This window comes from Diabrotica undecimpunctata, chromosome 6, assembly GCF_040954645.1.
Source record: "Diabrotica undecimpunctata isolate CICGRU chromosome 6, icDiaUnde3, whole genome shotgun sequence".
In the NCBI taxonomy this organism is placed as follows: Eukaryota; Metazoa; Arthropoda; class Insecta; order Coleoptera; family Chrysomelidae; genus Diabrotica; species Diabrotica undecimpunctata.
Genome location: NC_092808.1, coordinates 124150669 through 124177515, shown reverse-complemented (window position 1 = coordinate 124177515; position 26847 = coordinate 124150669). Strand labels below are relative to the sequence as shown.

General features: G+C 34.1%; 1 protein-coding gene across 2 annotated transcripts in view; it reads right to left on the bottom strand.

Annotated features, from left to right (window-relative positions):
* Positions 1-26847, bottom strand: part of LOC140443817 (cGMP-dependent 3',5'-cyclic phosphodiesterase-like) — an 88453-nt gene that overhangs the window by 21195 nt on the left and 40411 nt on the right. For both annotated transcript variants that reach the window (XM_072535280.1, XM_072535278.1), the window contains 2 exons: positions 10116-10514; positions 3169-3491 (listed from right to left, as the gene is read on the bottom strand). In XM_072535280.1, coding sequence (XP_072391381.1) covers positions 3169-3491; positions 10116-10514 — 722 coding nt within the window. The remainder of the gene's footprint in view (positions 1-3168; positions 3492-10115; positions 10515-26847) is intronic.

Genomic DNA, 26847 nt, shown 5'->3' with positions numbered 1-26847 from the left:
TATATTCCGCAAGTGTTCCTTCTCAATGTCAAAACCATGAAATAAAAAATGTGCAATTACGAAATGTAATATCCAGCTTTTTACGACCAAATAGAACACTCAAGACACTTTTAACTTTTAATTAAATTAAATTATGAAATAAAAAATGTGCAATTACAAAATGTCATATCCAGCTTTTTACGACCAAATAGAACACTCAAGACACTTTGAACATCTAATTAAATTAAATTAAATTATAAGTAATGTGTACTTGTTAATGTTATTCTTTAATAAATTTGGAACGAATAAGATAGCATTAATGAATAGGAAATATGGAAGGGAACACTGGAAAAAATATACAATGTGTACCATTTAAAAATATATCTTTACGTTATTTCATAGTAATGGCGCACCCGGTATATTTCTAATTTACTCATACACATTGCTTAACACGTTAAGCACGGGTGTACTAAGTAAAAAAAGTTCCGCATGGACGGGAGTTTTTTTTTATTTTTTGTTAAATAGAATGCTCAATATGTATAACTGACATATAGTTCAGTTCTAATATTGCAAAATTTTACGTATTTTTTATCATTTTTCTCGTGACATCACATTAATGTCTCGCCGTCTTTCCGAATATATCGGCCTACAGAGACGGCGAGACATGAATGTGATGTCACACTTTGCGCATGTCAACAAGTTGGTTTGTGTTTCTGATTTCATTGACTACGCACATTTCATCATTCTAAGTCGAAACATCAAGAGAGCAGCATGGCTAACGGTGATTATGAACAAGAGCAACGTAGGCTGCAAACATTGTGGGATGAATTGTTATCTGATGAAGACGATAAAATAAGTGAATTTGAGGACGTTTATTTATTCGATGAGTATGTACCTGATAGTAGTGACGCAACCTGTAGTGATGAAGAAATTCCTACAAAACGTGCAAAAAAATTTGAAACCACTGAGGCGATCAATGTTGAAAGAGAACTTGCTCCATCCACGTCAGTTGAATGTATCAGTGAACTTACAACTGAACACGACAACAGTATGGTGAGTAAGCTTAGTTCAGATCTTTCTTTTTTGTTGGCGACATTGCTATTATAAATCAATTGAAAAATTTTTGGATCACAGCAGTTATTTTGTTACAGATTGATCAAACTATTGAAGATGTGATAGCTCGAAATATATCCGAAGACGCCGATGAAGAAAATAACACTACCCAGGATACTCAAATAGTATGGGGACCCGTTGATGGTACTTCACTAAGAACGTTTGATTTCTCTAGTGTTGATATTGGAATTAAAGCTGAATTCTACGATAAATATGAGCAGACTCCATACGACTTTTTCAAACTATTTATTACAAATGAGATTATTGACCATATGGTGTACCAAACCAATCTTTATGCCGAGCAAGTGTTGAGAGAGAAGCAGAAGCCAAAAGGCCACGTAAAGGAATGGGTTCCCACTGATAACACAGAAATGGAAATATTTCTTGGTGTAATTATTTGTATGGGTTTAGTTCAGCTACCACGTCTAAAAGCTTATTGGAGCACTAATTTTTTATACGCTAACAAGGTAAAAGATCTCATGCCAAGAAACAGATTCGAACAACTCCTTCAAATGTGGCATTTCAACAATAACGAGGATGTGAACTTTGCAAATGATAAACTTAGAAAGTTGACCCCACTGATCAATAAGTTGATAGAAAGATTTCAGTACGTTCTTGTGCCAGGACCAGATGTATGTATTGACGAAACTCTTGTTCCTTTTAGAGGTCGTTTAAAATTTAAACAGTACATTAAAAACAAAAAGAACAAATTTGGAATCAAATTGTACAAACTTTGTACAACTGGTGGATATACCTAAAATCTACAAGTGTATTGTGGAACTGATGGTATCAGTAATGCAACAGCGAATGTAGTCATGAGTTTGATGGACAATCTTTTGGACAAAGGTCGAACCCTCCATACGGATAACTACTATACTAGTGTGGATTTAGCATCTAAATTATTGAACAGAAAAACACATCTTGTTGGAACTGTAAGGACGAACAGAAAACTGAACGCGAAAGAAGTTGTGGCAAAAAAACTAAAAAGACATGAAGTATTTGCCCAGGAAAGTGGTACAGGTGTCGTTATGATGAAATGGAAAGATACGAGAGATGTGCTGCTATTGACCACCAAACACACCGATGAGGTAGTGGGAGTGAGACAACGTGGAAAAGAGATAGAAAAACCAAAAGCCATCGCGGATTATAACAAAGCCAAAGCTTATATTGATCTTTCGGATCAATTGAAAGCATATTCGCATTCTCTTAGAAAGGGAACGAAATGGTACCGGAAGTTAGCAATCGAGTTAATTTTAGGTTCTGCTTTAGTGAATGCATACTTGTGTTATAAGGAAATAACGAAAAATAAAATGCAGATTACTGAATTCAGAGAGCATCTTGCCTTGACACTTTTAGATGTAACTCATGAGCTTGTATCGGCCAAGAACATCCAAAATGATGAGCGTCATGTATTACAAGAGCACGCTAAAGGTCGATGTGTTGTGTGCTATGCTTTAAAAAAAGAAACTTTAGGACGGCAAGAAGCACAAAGCAAAACTCCAAGAACGAAATGGCAGTGCACATCTTGTAAAAAGAGTTTTTGTGTTCCAATGTTTTTTTGAAACGCATTCTGCTACAAAATCAAAGTAATGCGATTTTTTTTTCATTTATATAAAACTATGTCTTTATTTTGTAACTGAGTTTTTGCTAATAAATGTTTTGTTTACTTTATATGCATTTTATTTTTGAAATACAATATCTCCTCATTGATGACACTCAGTTGACTGTAAGTACTGAATGTGTCTAAAAATTCCAGACCGGTTCACATTAGATGTTTCTATAGACGGCTATTTATCGCCTCCCATAAATTTATCATTATCGTGTGACTTTACAGTGAGCCACGCCGTCTTATTTTCTGTTTGACATGAGACGTCTATTGGTGTCACGCCGGCCTAAGTTTACCGGACAGTGAGACATTGCGTTGATGTCTCACCGTGCTTAACGTGTTAATTTATTTAAAAAAAAAACATTGAGAGATTTTTTTGTAAACCTGTCACGAATCGAATTAATAACAAATTTTGGTATTTTTTCTACACAGCTTAATATAATAAGTTTTTGAATTAAAAAAATACATACCCGCATATGATACATCATTAGCTCATTTGATAGCTGACTCCTGGCCTGTGTGTCTTGTATTTTCTTGTAAACAAGACTGTGCATTATAGAGATACCGCAATAAATACTGAAAGCGTTAGCGACCTGTTCGTCAAAATAATCGAAATTTCCGTCAATTTTATTACAAAGTTGTGCCACCCCAACGATACCGTCTTCATCCCTAATTGGAAAACACAGGATGTTTCTTGTTTTGAAACCTGTAGCTTCGTCCATTCCTTTATAGAACAATGGATGTTTGTAAGCGTTTTTTATATTAAGCGTTTTACCTGTAGCTGCCACGTGACCTAGAAATAGAAGTATGACACATGTTATTCCAATTAAATTTTGTATAATTATGAACAGCTACTGGTGCAAAATAAACTGTAAGTAGATGTAAAAATTATGACGACTGTAATCACGAGAGTCTTTGTAAAAATGGAGTCGTGAAGGTATCGCTTTAAAAATAACCGTCATTTTAAATTGACATGAAACTGGACACACATTGTTCATAAACTTGCATTAAAAAAAATGAAATTCTGTATTTCTGTTCTTTCTACACATTCCCGTAAAATCAGTACGCCACTGGCAAATTAAAAACTTGTTCATTCTTACGCCATTTCTATCATCAACAAATATTTATTGTCCATACGATATGGTCATTCAATTACAGAAGCACTCAATGGTGTACAATTAGCTTCTATTTTGAAAAAACATACAGATGAACAATTCCCCGTTCATCCCAGAACTATCCATAAAATATGTTTCTCTCCACTTTTACAAATAAGCTTACCAAGCTCTTCAATAACTTACAAGTTAAAATTGCCTTAAAAAAACACCAGAACTGTAAAAAATTTGTTTTCGAAAACCAAAACTCTATTGAGTCCTTTAGAACACACTAATGTTCTACCACATACCCTGTGCAAAGTGCAACTCCTGCTATATTGGCCAGACCAGGCGCTCACTTTAAGGTCCACAAACTTCTCACAAAAGGGACATTAGGACATCTAAATCCACTTGTGCCCATGCACAACAATGCCATTTCAACCAAACACCAAATCAACTTCACAAATGTCAAAATACTTTGTAAACAATAAAATTATCAAAGAGATTCTTCCTAGAAATGTGCAAAATCCTATTAAATCCAAAAATCCAAAATAAAACATATTTGAGTCAGATGTATCATTCTCTCAATAAACAACAAATAATAACCATTTTATAACTCTATTTCTTTTTAAAACACATAGTCAAAAATTGTTTTGGCATACAACTTTCCATATCGAGTCAATTATTGCACGAACCCCATATCTTGGTGTGCCTATCCGTTACGAATGTTGGCGATCATCATGGCAATCTTTATCTTATCTGCAGCAGCACGGAAAAGCTACACAGATGTTGTATTGAACCAGATTCTGAGGTTCTTTAACCAAGATGTTCTTCTTCTTCCTGGACCTCGTTTTCCAAATATTTTTCCTTGCAGGATGGCTTGAAGGAAAGCATATTTGGATTCGTTTCGCATATGTCCGAAGAATTGTAACTTTCGAGATTTGATGGTGGTCAGTACCTCTCGATTCTTATTCAGTCTTCTGAGGGCCATTTGTGACTCGGTCAGTCCACGGGATCTTAAGTATTCTCCGATATAGCCACATCTCAAATGCTTCCAGTTTTCTGCACATATCTTCGTTCAAGGTCCACGATTCAACACCATAAAAAAGGACAGAGAAGACGTATGTATCCCGTATACCCGTTTGTATCAAGAGAAAGGTTGTGACTCTTAAAGAAGGCCCCCATCCGATTGACGGTGGATCTAGCTTTTCCGATGCGTGCTCTAATCTCCTGGTTGTTGGTCTATTCTTCATTTATTATGGTGAAGAGGTGGTTGTAGTGCGTCACTCTTTCTACAGGGGATTGGTTGACGTAGAGTTGACCTTCTGTTATCCTTTTCTTGCTAATTATCATAAGCATTGTCTTCTGAATGTTTATATTCAGTCCATATTGTTGACTGTAATACGTGATTTTGTTCATAAGAACTTGTAGGTCTTCTCAAGTTGTCCGCAAATACTATGGTGTTGTCTGCATATCTGATGTTGTTTAGCCGGTAACCATTTAGTAGAATACCTTTTTCAGTTTCGTGCAAAGCTTCGTTAAAGAGTACAGATTGAAGATTAGAGGAGACAAAATGCCTGCCTTGCCTCACTCCATGCATGATTTTCACATAGTCAGTGCGTTCACCTTCAACTCTGAGATTTGCTGTCTGATTCCAGTAAAGATTTCTAATTATTTTCAGATATTGGTTGTTAATTCCTGCATCTTTTAGTATTTGCATCATCTTTGCGTGCTGTACTCGATCAAACGCTTTCTCGTAATCAACCAGACATGCGTATACGTCGCAGTTGACGTCTCTGGATTTCTGGAATAAGACTTATACAGAGAACAAAGCCTCTCTAGTGCCAACAGCATTTCTGAATCCGAACTGGTTGGAGAAAATTTGACATGAGGCTTATAGTACCCTGCATTTTTTGGCTCCTGGTTTTTTTGGAATTGCAATAAACTCAGATTTCAGCCATTCTGTTGATATTTCTCCAGAGTTGTATATTATGTTGTTGATCTTTGCGATTATTGCTAGTGATTCGTTGTCCAGTTTGAGTAGTTCTGCTTGTATATTATCAGGGCCTGCCGCTTTGCCATCCTTTAACTGTGTTATTGCGGAATAAACTTCCTGCTGTAATATTCTAGGTCCATCATTTAACCCCATATAATCTAACTGTATTGTCTTCCATAAGATACTCTCACCTACCTCTCACGAAATAACGAATGGACATGCGCATTGCACGATCGTCTTGTTTACCAACGGAAAATTTCCAAATTCAAGTACTTAGCGTCTTTTTTAACATTGATTAATGAAGCCTTCGGTAAAAGATAAACCACAAAGACAAGAATTAATGAACAGTAGTGCTTGTTTTTCGTTGAGAATGTTTAAGTATTCTTTACGAATATATTAAAATGTGTGGGGGACAAGCAGCATTCTTGCTTTAATCCTTTCGTAACTGTGAAAGCTTACGTTATTTCGCACTAACTTTTATTTTGGCCTTAGTATGGAGATATAGGTTTTTAATTGCTTTAATTATCTCAATATTTATATTGGTTTCTTCAAATGCCTTTCACAGCTTTTGGTGTGGAACACTGTCGTATGCCTTTTTTAAGTTCAAATAAAGCAAATGAACTTTTTGATCCAACGCTGTCTTCTCAACCACTTGGATTACACAGAAAAAGTGGTCTGTCGTGGAATTTCCTGCTCCCAAACATGCCTTTTCTTCAACTTCCATATCTTTATACTCCCCTTCAATCCAATTTTGAAGGTTCTTTCCTATAATCTGCTAATTGTGCTGGCAACCGAGATAACGCGGTAGTTCGCGAAGTCACTTCTGCTGCCTTTTTTAAGAATTATCCAAATTATACATAGTTTCAAGTCTTCAGTTCTGTTTCTTTGAAGATCTGAAATAGTTGGGCTAGAGGATAGTACATTTAACAATTCCGGTTCGTATTTGATGAGTTCTGCGGGGACACAGCGGCGGGCGAGCCCGACGACTGCACGGGACTCCAAATTTTGAGAGGCGCCGAAAATTCTAAAGATACTGGTGCACGACATGAAGCATGTACGTTATCAAAACAAACAGGCAAATATTCATTTCTAATATTAATAGTTATTTAGTATGATCTGTTGTCCCAGAGAAACATTGTTAATAAAGCCTTACAGGCCAATTTAATGCATTTAAATGCTGTTAATTTATTACAATATTGTTCTAAATTGTTTCAACTTAATTAATCTCGGTCCTTCGTCACTAGAACTTCAAATGCGCTCGTTATGATATTCCATATCGCTACCCTAATGCTGATAGGTCGTAACCCAATTTTAGAAAATTTTACAAGAGGCTCAAAAAACTGTATAGCATAATTATAAAAGATTGCTTGTGTAATGTTTTCTTAAATAAATAATTGTGTAATGGCTACTAAGTGAGTTTATTGTAAAAATATAAATTTGTTTAATTTTGATCAGGGTACTAAGGGATACGACATATTGTAACCAACGTCATGGCGGCTTACGAGTATATCGAACTCTTAGAAAATGTAGTAAGTTATTATAACTCAAGGTGTTCTCATAAAAGTCTGGTTTACGTCATTTTAAATCATAATCCTTATTTTTTTATTTTTATTAATTTCAAATACAAACAGATACAAATGTGTGTTTACTTTAAATAAAATGTAGCAAACTAAGCGAATACCATTTAAACAACGTTACATTTAACATTTTTAGGAATAATTAAAATAAAACAACTAAATAAAAGTTTAAATCTTGGCTTTCTTTTTTTAATTTTTGTTATTGTCTTTGGTGATTAAGTCTTCGTGAGGCAGCGTATCATAGAAGTAGTGCACATCTGCAGGTAATACAGACTTTAGATCTTGAAGGTCCTTCGATTTCTTTATGGTTATTTTTAATCTATTCGAACAAAGCTGATCGTAAACCAAATCGTGATTGACGGTGTTCTTTCTCTGAGGAAGGAGTTCATATTTTTGATCATGGGCCACTTTGTATACCTAATATATCCCCATTTGATAGGTATTTTAAGCCTCTAAGATCTGTTACCTCCAAATCTCCTTTTGATTTACCTGGACGAATTGAGCTGTAGCGAAAGTTTTTAGAGTCATTGTAGTTTAGAAAAAAAGTGTGGGTGAGATAGGATACTTCCAAAGGTTCAGGATTCTTCCTGGCTTCTGATATTACCGAAATATAGTCTGAGGGTAGGAATATTTGCCGATTTTTTAGTCTTCGTTCAATTAGACTGTGGGTAGAGTCACACTCCATCTGAGTGTGGCCTCTTTCTAGAAATTTTTGCTCAATCTCGACTTCATACTTGGAAGCTAAAACCGATAAACCATTCGCAAGGACGAAATTCCTATTCTGATAACCACAGCCGTCCGAGAATATTATAACATTTTTCTTTTCAACGGTCAAATATTGTTCTAGATGTTTTATTAAACACGTAGTGAATACAGATGAATCAAGGTCTGCCTCAGTCTCATTCCAAACGAAATTCATGCTGCGATGGTTTTCCAAGTTATATACTGTAAAGTTATGTACTTGTAGCTTTGTTTTATAGTACAAAGAACTAGTCTGTAACACTGGACACAATTTGACTGCCTGCACATCAACGACAAAACAGTAAATTTCTTTATGGATGGCTCTGGTTTTATCGGTTTCTTTTTCGACGCGTGCTAGGTCTTTTGCTCTAATGTGGGATGCGTATTGTTCACCTGTAACCTGTTTCATCTTGTAAGATGAACATATATCACATTGGTCCTTGCGTGGTTTAAACAATGCTAAATTCATTTCGTCAAATTCTGTAGAGAATTTACAATTTGATAATGGTACCTCCCTGTCTTTACATTGTTCTTTATAAAGATTATATACTTCAGTTTTCGATTTGAAATTATGTTCCAGGTATAACTTTCCAGTAGACTTGCGGCAATAGTGGCTCTCTATTTTAGGCAGCCTGTTCAGAAACTCTCGTAAATTCTGTACTCGCAAAATGTCCTGTTTTGCTTTTGGTGTAGACTCTCTTTTTTCTTTGATCCTTGTTTGCATCATGTCACAACTTTCTAGAAATCCATCTTTTCGTGCCGCACTTACCCAGTTCTGTACCATCTTTTCACCTACTCCTAGTATGTTAAGAAACATCAATTTGCAGACTTGTAATTTATCGCCTTTTACTGTCAGAAAGTATTCGTAGGTACCACTTCGCCTGGAAGGTCCATCTACATAACATCTTTTTTCTCCTTGTATGTAACCATATGAGCGAAGAACATCCTTTTTTGTTCCCAGGACATTTCCCAAAATTTTAAAAATATTTATTTTCTTAAGTTTTCTGATATTGTTTGGCAAAAGCGAGTCGGCGCGGTAGCGCAAAACTTCGAGACACAGGCTGGCTTCATTTTACGTTCAGGGCGTAGAATATCATGTTTCACAATGTTTTGTATCCTTCTATAATCAGTATATTCCCTTCCTAACATTATTGACTGTTTTGTCTTGTTTTTATCCCAGTTCTCCGGATTCGCAACTTTGCGCCTTTTCATTAATCGGACTTCTTAATCTTCTGAATCTTCGATGTTTTCTTTGAGCCTCTTACTTTTTAAGTCAATATCTTCGGGTTCTTGTACATTTCTTTGACCGCCCAGCTCTGCGTCATTAGCTTCTTCTGATCCTTTATCTTGTAAGTGTTCATTGTTGATTTCTATCTCGTGTTGTTCGTTGTCTAAATTTTCATTGTCAGTTTTTCTTTTGGATCCTTGATCTTCATTTTTATAATGGGAAAATCAATGACTTACCTATTTTATAGCTGATTTATAAACTAATTTTAAAGGTCAAACGAATTACTACCAACACGCTTTGCCATTCAAGCTACACTGTGGGATAAGATGAGTTGGAAGTAAACAAACAACGCGAGCGGGTTAGGACTTGTTAGAAATCGCGGGAATGGCCACCTTACTATTTTATTTAGGTTACGAGAATTTAACAGCATATAGGGATGCACGGTTGGTTGCCTTTGAAACAAAAATATGAATTTTCAATTTTTTGTGGGTTACGATCTGTCAGCATTAGGCTATCGATATGTTGCATCACTTGTCAGTAAATAACAATAACTAATTAAATTTTTACACAGTTCTTTATTGTGTAATTTTGATTTTTTGCCTTTTTTACTATTTTGTTCAAGAATTTGTCAAAATTCGGGGAGATTAAACCGAACTGTATATTAAAATACTACAATTAATAGTAAAATATACTCATAGAATATAAAGATCATTACATTCAATAGAAAGCACCAGTAAGATTAAACCAATAAAAAAACCCTAAATTAATAAAAACAATGAATTACCTGCAATACCCTGATCCTTCGCTATTCGCACTTCAGTACTTTTATCCGTCGGACTCACACCATCAAAAACTTTGGCTACAAGGTGCATATGATCTGGATCTAGAAGGAAGAGGGAACATCTTTCGGCATTCGTAAGTCTTCTGGCCTCTGACATAATTTCTTTTAAAAGATCATTTAAATGTCCGAGATGAGAAAATAGCCTTCTGGCAACTGAAAGTAAACTCTGACATTGGTTCTTTAATCTCTTTTCTTCTTCACATTGTCTCGTATTTAACAGTAGTGTCAATGTATAATTTAAGGTTTCATTTACTAACTTCGTTACAAAACAGGAATCTTTTGGAGTATTTACGAAACATATTAAATATACGGGACTAACGACTAGCTTTTTGGTAACGTTTGCTGGAAAAAATAAAATTTAATGATAACAACAAGGTTTACTATGATAAAATTCTATTCTATCTTCACAAAAATGTGGCATTGTTTAAAAAAAACGCAGACAGAAGTGAATACTTCTTATAAGGCGTTATTACTGTATGTAGGTTAATGAAATTTTATGTCTTCTTATTACTAAATTGTTAATATTTCTTTATAATAACACCACACATTTAAGTTCTTTAAAATTGTAAATAATAATAATAATAATAAATTGCTTTTATTTAGTCTGTAAAAATTTACAAACAAGAGATACATGAGGTGAAGTCTAGCTAGAGCTACTCCACTTAACCTCAAGTTTACAAAGTCAGTTTGAAATAAGTAGAACATTAAAAAAAATGATTTATAAATTGACATAAATAATAATATAATATTGAAATGGTAGAAATAGTCATGTGGCTACTAGAAAAATAAGATAAAGAAAATAATTTGTGATGTTATGTGATAAATGATATTAATGATAAATAAAAACAAACAAAAATTCTAAAAATTCTAATGGTAACAATAACGACAACAATATACTATATAATAATAATAACGTTACTGCGATTGTAGTAAAAATTTCTTATAATGCCGCTTCATGAAATCAAGAGATTTACCTCTTAAATTTTTTGTTAAACTATTAAACACTAAAACAGCATTGTAAGTAAACGATCGCTGGACAATAGCTAGTCTATATCTTGGCAGCATAAGACTATGAGGATATCTCAGATCCAGATTATGAGCGTCTCCACGTAAAAATCTTAATTTTATCTTTAAAATTTTTTTTTTTTTTTTTTTTTAATTTCATTGAAGTGAATACTTATCGCTCGGTATGCTTGTTGAACAAGCCCGAAATAATATTCAGCGTGATCGAGATTCGTGTAGCAACCTTGCGGTATACAGTAATATCTATCTATATAAAAGGCTACGATAACACTTCACACGATTTGTCCAGTAAACTAACGGCGCCATCTAGGAAAGAAATATAAACTACCATATTTCAATCATATTTTGCTCTTGAAACGATACGTTTAATTAATAATACTGTATTAATTACATATTAATATAATTAGTAATTAATTTTAATAACATTTTTAAGGTAGAATTTAATACAAAATAATTTTAAACTTTATATTAGTTTAGATATAAAATACTAATGCCATATGAACAAAGAAATCTGAATTAATCAATTTTGACGAAAATTGCTAAAGATATAGGTTACTGTAATTATAAGGTAAGATCAATGACTTATAATATATATTTATATGTCACTCGGTAAGATAAACATACACTAAGTCGGGTTGACACGATCCAAGTGTACTTGGTTAAAGTCTGCTTGGACGTTGCTCGCGCAACACTTGGAAGCTACTTTGATCGTGTCACCTATTCATTCAAGTACACTTGTATCAACAGGTTCTATCCAAGTTAAGTAGGACGCTGGCCAACTTCCTTGAATCCAAGTAGTGTGGTATTGTAAAATTAAAATGGAATCGGTGTCAAAAAATTGAAAAGCTGAGGAAGCATTATGGAATGTACGAATAAATAAGGATGCTAGAAGTGCGGAACTTTTTCTTTTTTATTCCTTTTTTCTGGATTTCAAGATCATGTATCAACATATCAGCAACCACTAGAACACCTTCCACAATCACTTCCGCTATCTTTACAATGGTAATTTGACATCCATATAATAAGTCATTTAACCATAGCAACCAACTTGGTACAAGTACACTTGTACAAGTCCACTTGGTCCAAGTTGGAATCCAAGCATTATTGGTTCGTGTCAACCAGCTTTTACTATAAAAATACACTCGCGATCATAAAATCCGGGTCATCTTGAAAATTTCAAGTTTCTTAAATATTTTTGCTTTTGGTGCAGTAATAACCTTTTTTTTTTGGCTAATGTATTTTTTATTTGTCATCAATGTTTGTTTTGAAAGAAAGAAAATGGTTTTTTATTGTTTTTATTAAAAAAACAGAAAACAAATCAAATTGTTGATAAAACAGACATACGAAAAAAAATGGAAAATACAGAACGTGGTAGAAAATCAGTGAAATTTCAATGACCAATATCATGCATTGCCTCATCTTGCTCTAATAACCTCTTGCAGACGACCGGGCATACTCTCAATTTTTCTCCGGATTACATGTTGTGGTATGTTATTCCACTCCCTCGCTAACAGATCCTTAAGCTCCTGTGCGTTGTTAGGAGGAGGTGTATGGGTTTGAATACGTTTTTTTAAATCGTCTCAGAGATGTTCGATGGGATTCAGGTCCGGAGACCTAGCTGGCCAGGGTACCCTCGTAATTCCAACTTCGTTTAAGTATTACATACTGACCCTGGCAACGTGCGGTCGCACGTTGTCCTGCATAAAAACGGCGTTTTCTCCAAGCCCTGCCATATTGGGCATAACATGTTCTTCCGGAATCTCCGTAATGTACCTTCGTGCAGTTAGGGACCCATTTTCGATGAAGAGTAATTCTGTGTGGAAGTCGGAAGATATACCTCCCCAAGCCATGACCGAGCCTCCACCAAATGGCATTCTTGGAGCAACGCAAGCTTGTGAAAATCGTTCACCGGTTCTCCTCCAAACTCTTACACGTCCATCGGATCCAGTTAGGCAGAAACGGGATTAATATGAGAATAACACTTTGCTACAATCGTTAATTTCCCAATGCGCGTATTGTCGAGCAAAAGCTAGTCGTGCAACTCGAGGCACCCGGCGAAGTGGCGGTCCTCTAGCCATTACCCGAGAAGATAGTCAAGAAGAATGAAGTCTTCTTCTGACTGTTGCAACACTAAAATTGCGATTTCGTACTTCCTCTAGACGATTTTGATGCATAACCGCATTTGAGGTCCGGTTTCGTAAAGTCTGAAACACAAGGAAACGGTCATCTAGTGCCTTGCTCGTTCTTCTTCGTCCAGAGCCAGGTCGCCTGGTTAGTAAACTTGCCTCCTGAAAGCGTTGAAGCACTCGTTGAAAGGCTTACGCCAACAATTCTTGCGACTTGCCGTTGAGTGTGACCGTCTTCCACAAGTGCAACAATTTGTGCCGTTTCAACAACAGTCAAAGGCATTTTTGTCAAAAAATAAACACTAATATTGGCACTAATAAACACTAATGGTGGCAATAATAAACGTTTGTCCGTTGCATTTGAACAGAAAGTCGAAGTACAAACGAGACATTTAAAACAAGCGGAGTTAAAGGTAGCGTTCATTTTGGGAAGTGTGCACTTTACCGCGAAATCGGCACTATTGGAATTCTTTGTTACAAAGGAAATCGCAACAATTCTCAGAAACATGCATTAGTTTGTATTTGTGTTATTACTATTTACGATAAAGCTCGTTAAAAATAAAATATCTGAGATTTTCAAGGTGACCCGGATTTTATGATCGCGAGTGTATAATGACTTTTAACAAACGTCAACGCTTTACCAAAATAAAATAAAAACTAAATAAGATTAAATAAATTAAATAAAGGTAAATAGACTTAAATAAAATTAAATCGAGTTTAACAGAATTATTTTTTTGAGCGTTTTGTGGTGGGGGTAGAATAGTTCGTCGGATCGTGACGTATGATACATCACTGGAAAGCAGAAGCGGTAGCGAATATGTAGACAGAAAAAACACACATTGCGGATTGCTAAGAGGACATTACATCATATCTCTTTTGTGTTTGGTCCGATTGGAGCGTGTGATACGTTAAATGAAAGGGAAGGATATCACGAATATATTAAGATAGAAAAAACAAACAAAGTGACTACCAAAATAGCACTACACAGTATCTTGTGTAGCGATGTATATGAGATATCATAAGGCACTATGGATAAACATAGATTTACCATAAGACAAATTTTGATTATTGACTTACAGAAGACCTCAGGCTGAGTACAAAATAAACAACTGAAAGAATCATAACATGCAACATAGCAAATAAAAGGGAAGGATATAACGAATATGTTTAGATAGAAAAAACAAACAAAGAGACTATCAAAAGAGCACTACACATCGTCTTCGTTATTATTGAGCGTATAGCGTCATACGACATATCACATGACACTATGGATGATAATAGACATATTTGCTTTACCTATATATAAAGCATAAGGTAAATTCGCTTTATTGACCTGAACAGGGCTCCTGACTGATTACAAAATAAGCCATTGCCATCAATACATATATATATATATATATATATATATATATATATATATATATATATATATATATATATATATATATATATATATATATATATATATATATATATATACAACGTATAGTAAAAAACCATGATAGGTCAGAAGTGCACTAGATCATACTTTATACTCGAGAACGACTGGATCAATTTGGTAAATTTTGATTTTGAAATATTTGCAGAAGTCTAAGGAAGTTTTAAAGTGTGAGAAAATATGATGAAATTGCAAGAAAAATTTTAAAACAATTTTATTTTCACATACAAACAGGTATATATACTTCTTTGGATTGACATAACTAAAACCGGGGATACCTTCAGGTATATTTACTGTTTTTTACTTTTCACGTGAATGACTGGCGTTCAATTCCCCGCTGAGGAGAAATTTTTTGATTTTTTAAATCCATTAACTTATAATCTTTTATTATTCTGCCGCGTATGTCATTCACTTGATGTTCCACTTCTGTTTAGAGCTTTCCGTAGGTAGATAATGTGATGCCTAGATATTTAAACACCATCACTTGTTCTATTATCTGACCTTCCAGCTCCAATTTACATGTTGGTAAATTTGCTGTTGTAACCATACATTTTGTCTTTTTTGGGGAAATTAACATGTTAAGTTTTCTGGCGCTTATATTAAATTGGTGCAGCATACGTTGTAAATCATCTTAACTTTGAGAGGGTAGTATTGCGTCGTCTGCATAGCAGATTATTTAAGCAGACTTTATTTTCAGCAGAATTTATCCCATTTGGTATCCTTTTTCAGTTTTTACCTTTTTTATTATTTCATCCATAATCAGGTTGAACAATAGAGGACTCACGGAATCTCCCTGTCTTATCACATTACAAGCTTTAATAGGGTCAGTTGTTCTTCTTCTACTTTTAATTTTATTGTGTTTGGTAGGTATTTTCGATCGTTTTGATTATTCCTAGAGGTATCTCTCTTGCGTCCTTTAATTTGACCCGGTCAAATGCCTTCTTAAGGCCAACTAAATATAGATACACCAGTTTGTTCTGTTTTTTAATTTCCTTAATGTTTCCTTTACCTCTTCCTCCTCAGTATTTATTTCTTCGTTTGTCGTCACCTCTGGTATTGGTGGTTCATTATCGCCACCTTTCCTTCTGAATGTGCTTCTTTTTTATTAGTTTGTTCATCTCTTTTCTTTGTCCTCTGATCATTCTCCATATTTCTTTTTGTGTTCCATAGAAGTCGTGTTCCATCTGTTTTGAGAAGCTCTGCCAGTGTTTCCTTGTTATTTGTCTAACCAAAATATTCGTTTCATTTCTAATTCGTTTATAGTGGTTGTATGCCTGTTGTGTTTTGTATTATAAAAAGGCGTTCCTGATATTCAGTTAACGAAATTCAAACGACTATAACGCTACTGTCATGTAGACAGACAAAAATTTTCTAAGATGAGGCGTTTTAGACTAAGTAAACAAAACTAATATAATTTTTTTTTTAATTTCATATCAGTAAGAAAGAAAGCTGAAATAGTTTTTGTTTATTTTCTCATTAGTAAGGCCAACAGGGGAAATAAGCACTGAGTCTGTTGTAGCAAATTTTGTAGTAAATCTTGCAAGCGGACAGATTGATAAATTAATCGACAAGGGAATCAATAATTTGCATTCCACATGTCGTTCATCATGGTAAAAAATCTTAGTTAATTTAGTTCCTGGTACTCAAAACCGGGTAAAGAACTAAAACAAAAAGACGGTATTAGATTTAATTTCGACGCAGCAGAGCAACTGCATATGTCGCTCTGATGAGACCTAATGAGGTTGAAATACGTATAAGCGGCTGGCGGATGCCCTGTATCGAAATTAAATCTAATACCGTCTTTTTGAAAAGTTTTTATTGCAAAAAATAGCAACTAAAAATCCAATACCAATCGACGTGTCTACGCGTTTTTTTTAACACGCCCCCATTTATTTCTTATCGAATTTATTCCATTTGGCTCGAGGTATTAAGGAGTATAGAACACCGCTGAGTGCTAGATTTTTATCGGTAAGTTATTCAATATACATTTTTAGCCATGAACTACATTTACTTCATATGATAAAATATAGGTATTTCATTATCTTAAGCAAAGATAAATCTACTATAATAGTTCCATACTAATTAAAAATCCATTACAAAGAAAATAAAAAATATTTCGTTTTATAATCTACATTTTGTGTAACGGAGATTAAATTTACACTTCAGCTAAGTATATTTGAATTGCTAGTAAGTGGATAGTAATTATCAGTGAAAACTTATAGATAAAAGATATCAACAATGTATATAAATTTCCAAATATTTCTGTGCAAATACCTACTTGTTTCTGATTCCTGAGTTTAAAGAACTGTCAATTTACAATGATCTCATTCAACAAAATAATAAAATCATAGAACGTGAAAAGTCACAAATCGTACACTTTTTTTACTTCTCCGTTTGTGAACGAACGTAAAATTCACGTAAAATTCTCCAGATCTTATTTTTAAAATACGTAGACAAAATATTTTACAACTTTCATGAAATGTCAAAATAAAAAAGGATAATGAAATTGCTTCAAATATTAAAATAATTTGGTATCGATATCAGAAACTTATGCTTAAAGCGAAGGCCGACTGTACCAATAACCAACGAAACCTCACACGAGTTTACTGTTGTATTTTATCACCATAATCATTACTCATCACATTAACACATACTCATATTCAGGCATACCATCAGTAGAATAGACGAGACATAAAATTCAATGGTGAAAGTATTAACAGTTTACGACTTACGGACGTTAGCGTCTTAATTTTCCTAAAGAGAAAGATGGGATAAGCTATGATTTACTGGGAGCTACGGACGATAAACATTATGGTGTATATTCGAAACATTAAATGGTTTCCTACTTACTGCATCCAGTAAAAATAGTACGCATGAAGTCTTCTTCTTTTTCTTTTTATATAGACATGACTGTTTGTTTTTCAATGTGCCTTCAGTAAGTTGTCGTTCCATCGTTTTCGTGGAACTTTTCTTCCTACAGATCGTCTTCCTATTGAGGAACCGTCTCTTGCCGTCTTTACTACTCTGTTGTCATTCGGCTTATATTATCGTTCCATTCTACTCTTCTATTTCTTACCCAGTTCTTGATGTTCTCCACCTTGCATCTACATCGTATATCTGTACGTCTAGCTCTGTCCCATAGTGTCTTACCATCAATTTTTTTCATTTCTGCTGTTTCTAACATCATTTTTACCCTCTCTGTGTCAGGTCTTGTGTCTGCCGCGTATTAGTCCAAGATCCCAGAACGATCAGACATAACTTATTTTCACACAGATGAAACCTTAGAGTCTCAGTAGCGTCTCGCGTGATTTGAATACCTGCGTATTTATGAAACTTGCTGAGTGACACCTGGGCAGTTACCAGGTGAGAAAGGTAACTAAAAATAAGAGCTATCTTACTTAAATTTACATAACTGATTTTTATACATATTTTGTAGAATATTATTTTGAAAATACTGCAATAACTGTCAGACACTTGTCATGGACCAGAACTTTTGTCAGACGCTTTAAAGCTCCACTAAAATTAAATTAACTTTACTTACTTTTACATGTCTGATTTTTAAATATGTTAATAATGGAACTATAATAAACTTATATTTAATCAGTCAGACAAATTAGAATGACCAAACATCCCTTAAACACAAAAATTAGTTAACCCGAAGTATGAGCGCGAGAGTGCTGTGCGCATAAGCCTCAGAGTAAAAAATTCAAACACATTTAGGATACTTCTGTTTTCGATCCGATTAGATATTTTTGCATCTCCATTTTAATATAATGAACTCTAGCATTAAGATAAATATTAAAGTAAATTAATGTATTGAATATATTTGGGATAATTAATTAATTCGGAGCAATTTGGTTTCATAAGAAATTATATTTACTTTATTGTAGAAAAGATACCAGTTAGGATAATTAAAAAAAAATAATTTTTGTAAAAAAATGTTCAACTAGGATTAATTGAAACAAACATTTTTTATTTGAAACAATCATATTCATTGTCGCAATTATTAGAATTTTCATCATTCAACCAATCATGATGCTGCTCATCCGAGTCATTATCTTCATCATTATCCGTTATGTTGTTGCTGACTGGTTCTTCTGCAAAAAATAGTTCAAAGAATTAAAAAGCAGAAAATCACAAACATAATGAATTCTAAACCTGAAATCAAAATATAATACCTGAAGTTTGAAGGAATTCACTAACGTTTGCTGGTAATTGGTCACCATCAAACCAATGAAAGTGATATTGGTTTTCTTCTACTCTCCACCCATTGTTTTCATGAGTTAAAATGGTTGGTTGTTTTGCATTTGCATTATTCCATATGCTAGAAATGTAATTAGCACGGCGGAATTATTGGAATAACTCACTTTGGCATGGTGGTAAACTGCTAGCATCAAAATTTTTTAAATTTTTGCGGTCGAATTCTTCGTTAATATTAGATACGCTGTAATTATTTAAAAACAATTGAAGCCGGGCAGCATTAATGTTGCACGTATCAGGAACACTATAAATTTCGCAGATAAATTTTTGGATTATTTTGAAAATATCTTTTTGGATGCGCTCATCGATAAGCAACTCTGATTCTCCAAACTGCATGAAAGCTCGCTGATATTCATGTTTCTTCATTAATATATTGAATGGTCTTTGTTTACCCTTTTTAAAAAAGGCGGGATTAAAGTCACATCCAGTTAGAGCGTGAAACCCTGGCAAACTTCTACATAAAGATGGTCCCAAGTACTCGTAAACCTTTGTCAAATTAATGTATTTCTGGTTATTTCCGGTGCCTGCGTTTAACCATACATTCGAATCATTTTTTAAATTATGCATATGTCCTAACATAATTATCGCAATGTCAGTATCAGAACATCTAATAACAAAATTTGCTTTAACGTCTACATTACAAATATGAAAAACTATTTTAGTGTCAGCTTCTTCATGTTCAGGACACGATAAATTGTCATCAACATTAGATACAACTTTATTATTATGAACGATGTAAGAATGACATTGTTTAGAATTAATTAATATTCGTTTTTTCTCAATAAATGGCACCATTTCATCAGATGCCCAGTGTTGAATAAAAAAATCAACGAGGGCCTGTTTGAAATTGATATTTTTAAGTTCTTGCGAAAAATCTGACGGTCTAACTTGATCGGGACCAGAAATGTTGAAATCTAATTGAGTAGACTCACGACGAAGGCCTCTTTCGTAGCCTTTGATCGAAGGAGAGAAATATTGATCAAAAATAACGTCGTATCTTGTCGCTTTTAGCTGCGTTACCATTAGAAGCATTTGTTTAGAAATACCTCCAAAAGTTTTTGAAACATTTCTCATGGTATGAAGCAAAAAGAAACCATCAATTAATAAAATATCTATTTGAGTAGGTGAGTCGTGCTCTACACTTTTCTCCAAAGATTTCATCAAAGTTGATTTCTGGGTTTTGCAAATGAATCCATCAATATGGCACATTGATAATGGCATTGGAGTAATAGGATAGGACAAAATTTTCTCCATATCTACTTTATAATCTATAGATATTCCAAGAATTCGTCCAAAAAGATCTCTTTGCATTCGTACCTCTTGCACTTTACCACCTGCTTTGGTTTTTTTCTTTTCGGAGTAATCCAGTGTAAAGTTTTCCAATCGTGTCTTCTTAATACTTCTTTCGAATCTACTAATATCCAATTCACACTCAGAAATGAACGTTTGACGTTTAGCTTCACCATTTTTCTCTATATGAAGCAAAAAATTTTCTACGGGCTCCGACGCAGCTTTACCCGATGATATATTCATTAATAAATCTTTTGGCATTTGTGAATCGAATGGGTTTATAAATAAATCAAAAGTTTCAATAAATTTTTGCAACAGCTTAGCATTAATTTTTATAGCATGGTTGGTGCATGTGATGCATGGTTGATGAAACATCTTGCTCCTTCTGCAGACCCAAATCTTTGTACACTGAACTGATTATTGTAGATCTAATATCATGACTCCGGGCCCATCGTTGACGTGCAGAAATTGAATTCGTAAAATGTATTATACCAGTGAGTTTCCTTGCAGCATCAGTGTTTATTGTTTGTTCAAGAACAAGATCAATAGGTTGTTTAGAAAAAGGCTTATTGGTTCTTCGAATGCCAAAAAACCTTCTTGGAATTCTTCGTACAAATTAGGATGAGTTTCAGCAACGTTTAATAAATTTGAACAATACCTAACAGTCCAACGAGCATAGTTTTGTTGATTAAAGATAAAAAACAAATTCGTGATCTTTGGTAATACGTACTTGAAAAGATCAAAATCTCCATTTCAAATACTTCTAGATAGAGTTAAATAATAGTTGACCAAGTTTATATATATTAAATAAAACTGCGCTGTTTTACCATTATCACCGTTCAAAGTCTGTTGTTTGTAAATGTAATAATTATTTAATAGTTCTTTCAAATCGTCATTTTCAATTTTAAAAGATGACACGAGTATTTTGCAGACGCGTAAGTTCTTTAATAATTGTATCCGATACTTCTACATTTTTAATATCCAAAAAAGATTTAAAATGTAAAATCTCCAGACCTACTGACATCAACGGATGAAGTCTCTTACACCGATTGAAGTGTTTCCCTTCCTGAAATCCAGCAACTGATCCCGAAGCTAACAAATCACTTTGCACCATCACGTTCTACAAGCCGCAATCTGCTATAAATTTTCCTATAGCTTTGAAGTATGACATCATGATATGGAATGGTCCCAAATGAATAAATAGGTTGTCAAACTTAGGTGCTTCAGTAGCTTGAATTTGTAAGGCTATTTTGACAATTGCAAGATCATAAGTAACTTGAATGCAAGATTGTTCAACTTCTTCGCAAATTTGTAAGCTTTGCTCCATTGTTTCCAAAATAACCGATGTATTTGTAGGCGACGAATTTATCGGAGATAAGCTTTTTAAAGCCATTCCGAGCTTAATATGCTTTGACGTCTTACATTTACCATTAAAGACAGCATATACAGCATCCTGGCTCAAAGATTGAACTAATCGAATACATTTCTTATTATTTTTTCTTTGGCTGTTACTTCCTGCAATCAGAGTAAAATAAAATTGAGATAAGTTTTCCGGCACTGAAACTTCACCGTCTTCAAGATTCTGTACAGATACTTTAATAGGTAACTTTTTGTTCTCAGCTTGTAGCACTGATTTCCTTAATATTAAAGCAGCTTTATTCAAAATGTCCTGATCCTTTAAATCATCCAATAACTCCTCATCAATAACATAAATGTGTTTTGGAGCAAGTATCTTCTTATTTTGACACATTAGGAACTTGATCTCCTTCATAAATATTTTGTTTATTTTTGTCTCTAAGTTATGAGGAGTGAAATTGCCCATAATTTCTTTAGAATTTTCTGCTTCGTCGTTAAATAATTCCATGTAGTGTCTGTGGACATAAGTAAGAAAATAACATCGTCCTTTTTCTATAACATTTTTTTGTATAAAACTACAAACTTCATCAAAGACAGCTTGATGACGCTGACGAAGAGTGTGCCAAGGCGTTTTAGTTGTATTTTTCTTTGTCGATATGTTGTATAAATATTTCAATTGACATTTGTTGTGGTAATATATTGTTGAATCCGTTACAGCTTGCACTTTCTCAATTAATTGCTCTGAGGCTTCCTCGTCATCTTTTAATTTTTTTAAGAAATCGTTTCTATCACACGCATGCAAAGGTAGTCTCTTCAGTTTATGTCTTTTAGTTTTTTGGTCACAATAAATACATGTCTGGTTTGTGTCAGTATTCATATCACTTTTAAATAAAATATTATGAAAAGAGGAATCAAGATCACATTCAACTGCAATACTAAGATCTTCCAAATTACATGACACTGGTTCAACTGATTCTAATTCAACACTCGACTCAACACTTGGCTCAGGTATTATAATAGATTCAAGTATAGTACTAGCTGGACTTGAATTTGACACTACATCTAAATCAAGAACTGTAGAATTATTTTGTTGACTTGAGGTTGATGCTGTACATAAATCATTATTAATATTAGAATTACTTGGTAAGCTTGATGTCGACGTAGCTGATATATTTTCAACAATACTCGATGCATCTGTTTTTATAGCACTTTTTGATTTTTCTGAAATGGCGGAATAATACTTCTTTGGCAAAGCAGTAAAATTTTTGTAACATTCTCGATGATAACCATTATTATACGTATCATCCGGTAAAACTAAGTCTTTGAATTTTAGGTTATGGATTATTCGCTGTTTTAATACAATTTTCATTTTTTTAAATGTCTCTTCAGTAAATAACTTTAATGCATTACTGGATTGTTTACAAAATATACATTTTGAATTGTTTTCTTCCATGATTTTCACTAATGCAAATAACTTAATATTACTCACAAAGTACACGATATAAACAACAAAAACATGTGCTCTGACAGATTCGAATTAAACTATAATAGATATTATAGGTTAGGCGCAAGGGGCACATACACAGTAGAGTGACAGATTGTGAGTTAAAGAAGGAGAACCGAGATATTATAGACGTCTCACTAACTCTGAAATGCAAGCACAGCACTCTCGCACTTATATTTCTGATTAACTAATGTTTGTGTTTAAGGGATGTTTGGTCATTCTAATTTGTCTGACTGATTAAATATAAGTTTATTATAGTTCCATTATTAACATATTTAAAAATCAGACATGTAAAAGTAAGTAAAGTTAATTTAATTTTAGTAGAGTTTTAAAGCGTCTGACAAAAGTTCTGGTCCATGACAAGTGTCTGACAGTTATTGCAGTATTTTCAAAATAATATTCTACAAAATATGTATAAAAATCAGTTATGTAAATTTAAGTAAGATAGCTCTTATTTTTAGTTACCTTTCTCACCTGGTACCTGCCCAGGTGTCACTCAGCAAGTTTCATAAATACGCAGGTATTCAAAGCACACGAGACGCTACTGAGACTCTAAGGTTTCATCTGTGTGAAAATAAGTTATGTCTGATTGCTCTGGGATCTTACTCTATATGTCATTATTGGTCTGATGACTATTTTGTAAATTCTGCCTTTCGTTTGTTTCCCAATGTTTTTATTTCTCCATATTGTTTCATTTAGGCAGCCTGCAGCTCTGTTTGCTCTATTCACTTGATCTTCCACTTTAGTTTCGAGCCTTCCGTAGCTAGATAATGTGATGTCTAGATATTTAAACTCCATCACTTGTTCTATTATCTGACCTTCCAGCTCCAATTTACATCTTAGTAAATTTGCTGTTGTAACCATGTATTTTGTCTTTTTTGGGGAAATTAACATGTTAAATTTTCTGGCGGTTATATTAAATTGGTGCAGCATATGTTGTAAATCATCTTCACTTTGAGATTCATATTGCGTCGTCTGCATAGCAGATTATTTTAAGTTGTTTTTCTCCGATTTGGTACTCTTTTTTAGTTTTTACTTTTTTTATTATTTCATCCATAATCAGGTTGAACAATAGAGGACTCAGGGAATCTCCCTGTCTTATCCCATTACTAGCTTCAATAGGGTCAGTTAGTTCTTCTTCTACTTTTACTTCATTGTGTTGTTCTGGTAGATACTTTCGATCGTTTTGATTGTTCCTAGAGGTATCTCTCTTGTGAGATTGCGAAATGCTTTCTTAAGCTCCACGAAACATAGATATAGCCTAGAATTATGTAAAATGAGAATCATCCTGAAATACTTCCCACCCAAGAGAGCAGCGCCAACACAAACAAAAATCAAAGTCGAAGGACTAAATACGGAATCCACGGAATACTTATACAGGAAAAGAATATCAGAAAATATCGCTGGGAATGAAATATTAGAAAACGATAACATCGGAGAAAGCTGGGAAAAACTCAAAAATAACATAATTAACGCAGCAATAGAATCACTTGAAGAGAGGGAAGTAACTAATACCAACATATCAAATTCTTTAGTTAGACAAATAAAAAGGGAACACTGGCAGAGCTTCTCAAAACAGATGAAACACGACTACTACGGAACACAAAAAGAAATATGGAGAATGATCAGAGGACAAAGAAAAGAGATGAACGAACTAATAAAAACGAACACATTCAGAAGGAAACATGGGTAAACTACTTTCGATCCCTATTTGCTAAAGATGACGATAATGAACCACCAACACCAGAGGTGACGACAAACGAAGAAATAAATATTGAGGAGGAAGAGGTAAAGGAAGCATTCATCATCATCAGCTGTTTTGAGTCCACTGCTGGACATAGGACTCCCGTAAATAATTCCAATGCATTCTATCTTGAGCACCTGAATTCAGTTGTGCTGAATACGCTTGATGTCATCTGACCACCATCTGTTGGAGGAAGTCCTCGATTACGATAAGCATCGTGTCTAGGTCTCCATTCCAGAATTTTCTTCGTCCACCTTCTATCTTTTAATCCTGCAACATGCCCCGCCCAGTTCCATTTCAATGTTGTAATCCTTTGAACTGCGTCAGTAACACCAGTTTCTCTCCTAATTATTGTATTTGATACTCTGTCTCTGATGGATATATTCAGTATTGACCTCTCCATCGCTTTCTGTTTCACTTGTATTTTATTGATTACTTTTCTGGTAAGGGTCAATGTTCAAAGACCTTCCTTTACAAGCACATGGAAAAATCTGATCTAAAGACTTCTCTCTGTTTTCCGTAAGCCGCCCATGCCAGTCCTATTTTCCTGTTTAGCTCCTGTTTAAAGGAAGCATTAAAGAAATTAAAAAATAGAAAATCACTGGAAGAGGACAGAATACCGAACGAACTTCTAAAGTACGGAGGACCATATCTGAACAAACAACTATTAAAACTGATCCAAAAAATAATAGGACAAAACAGAATTCCTCAAGAATAGAGATCAAGCATGCTAATACCTCTCTTCAAAAAGGGAGACAAATCGGACCCGGAAAATTACAGAGGAATTAATTTATTAATCAAAACACCAAAATTAAGGCATAATAACAACAAGGTTTTAGGTCAGGAAGATCATGTACCGACACTATATTTATAATATGGCAAGTGCAAGAGAAATCATTAGAATATACATGAAGTGGTCACCAAAATCGAAGAGATTACCGAGATTAACATATATAAATCTCTAGCCACTACCTGGAAGCCAGAAATAGTAAAGACTCATTCACACCCTACTATATACAGCGGCGACTTCAACAGCCACCACGAAATGTGGAAGTAAATATGTATGTAAAAAATGGGGAGGCACTTGTCGAATATCCGAAAAGCAAAACACATATACAAGCACATAGCTTGATATGATCGTTCATGGGTAATCTTTCATTTTTCCGACTGTATCTAGTTTTTGATGCAGGAACATTTAACCCTATACTGCGCAATGTAGCAGATTTGCTACACACTTTTCAGCTGTGTAGCATATACACAGTTGTGTATATGCTACACATTGTTTTCATACACAGCTAAATTTAACAACAACAATTCCATCATTTAGCTGCGTAGCATATTAGATAAATTCTAATACATATGACAATAAGGTTGAATATCGTGAGTGATATTACTTGCACCTAAAATCGGTTAATTTGCTTAAGCTATTTGACTTGTGTTGAGAACGTATCAAAAGTGTCACTAAATTTTCATTGTTTTTAATAAGTTGTTGATTTAATTCTACTTTGAATCAAAGTTTACATCAAATATAAAAGTTATTACTTATTTTGAAGTTACATTACTGTCGACAAAATTTTATGATTATTAAGGTTGTATCATCATCATTCAATCTTCGCTTATCCACTGCTGGACATAAATCTCCCTCATAATTTTCCATCTATTTCGATCTTGTGCCTCTTGCATCCAATTCCTATGAAAACGTTTTAGATCGTCAGTCCAACGTGTTGGTGGACGACCTCTGCTTCGGTAGGCATCATCTCTTGGTCTCCATTCCAGTATCCGCTTTGTTCTTTGTTAAGGTTGTATACAGGGTGGTCCTTAAGTAATTGTACAAAAAGAAACAGTAGATTCTACACTTTAAAATATTACGATTTAAGCCAAATTGCTTTAATAAAATGTTGATATTAAGAAAGATACAGGGTGTTAAAGTGCAA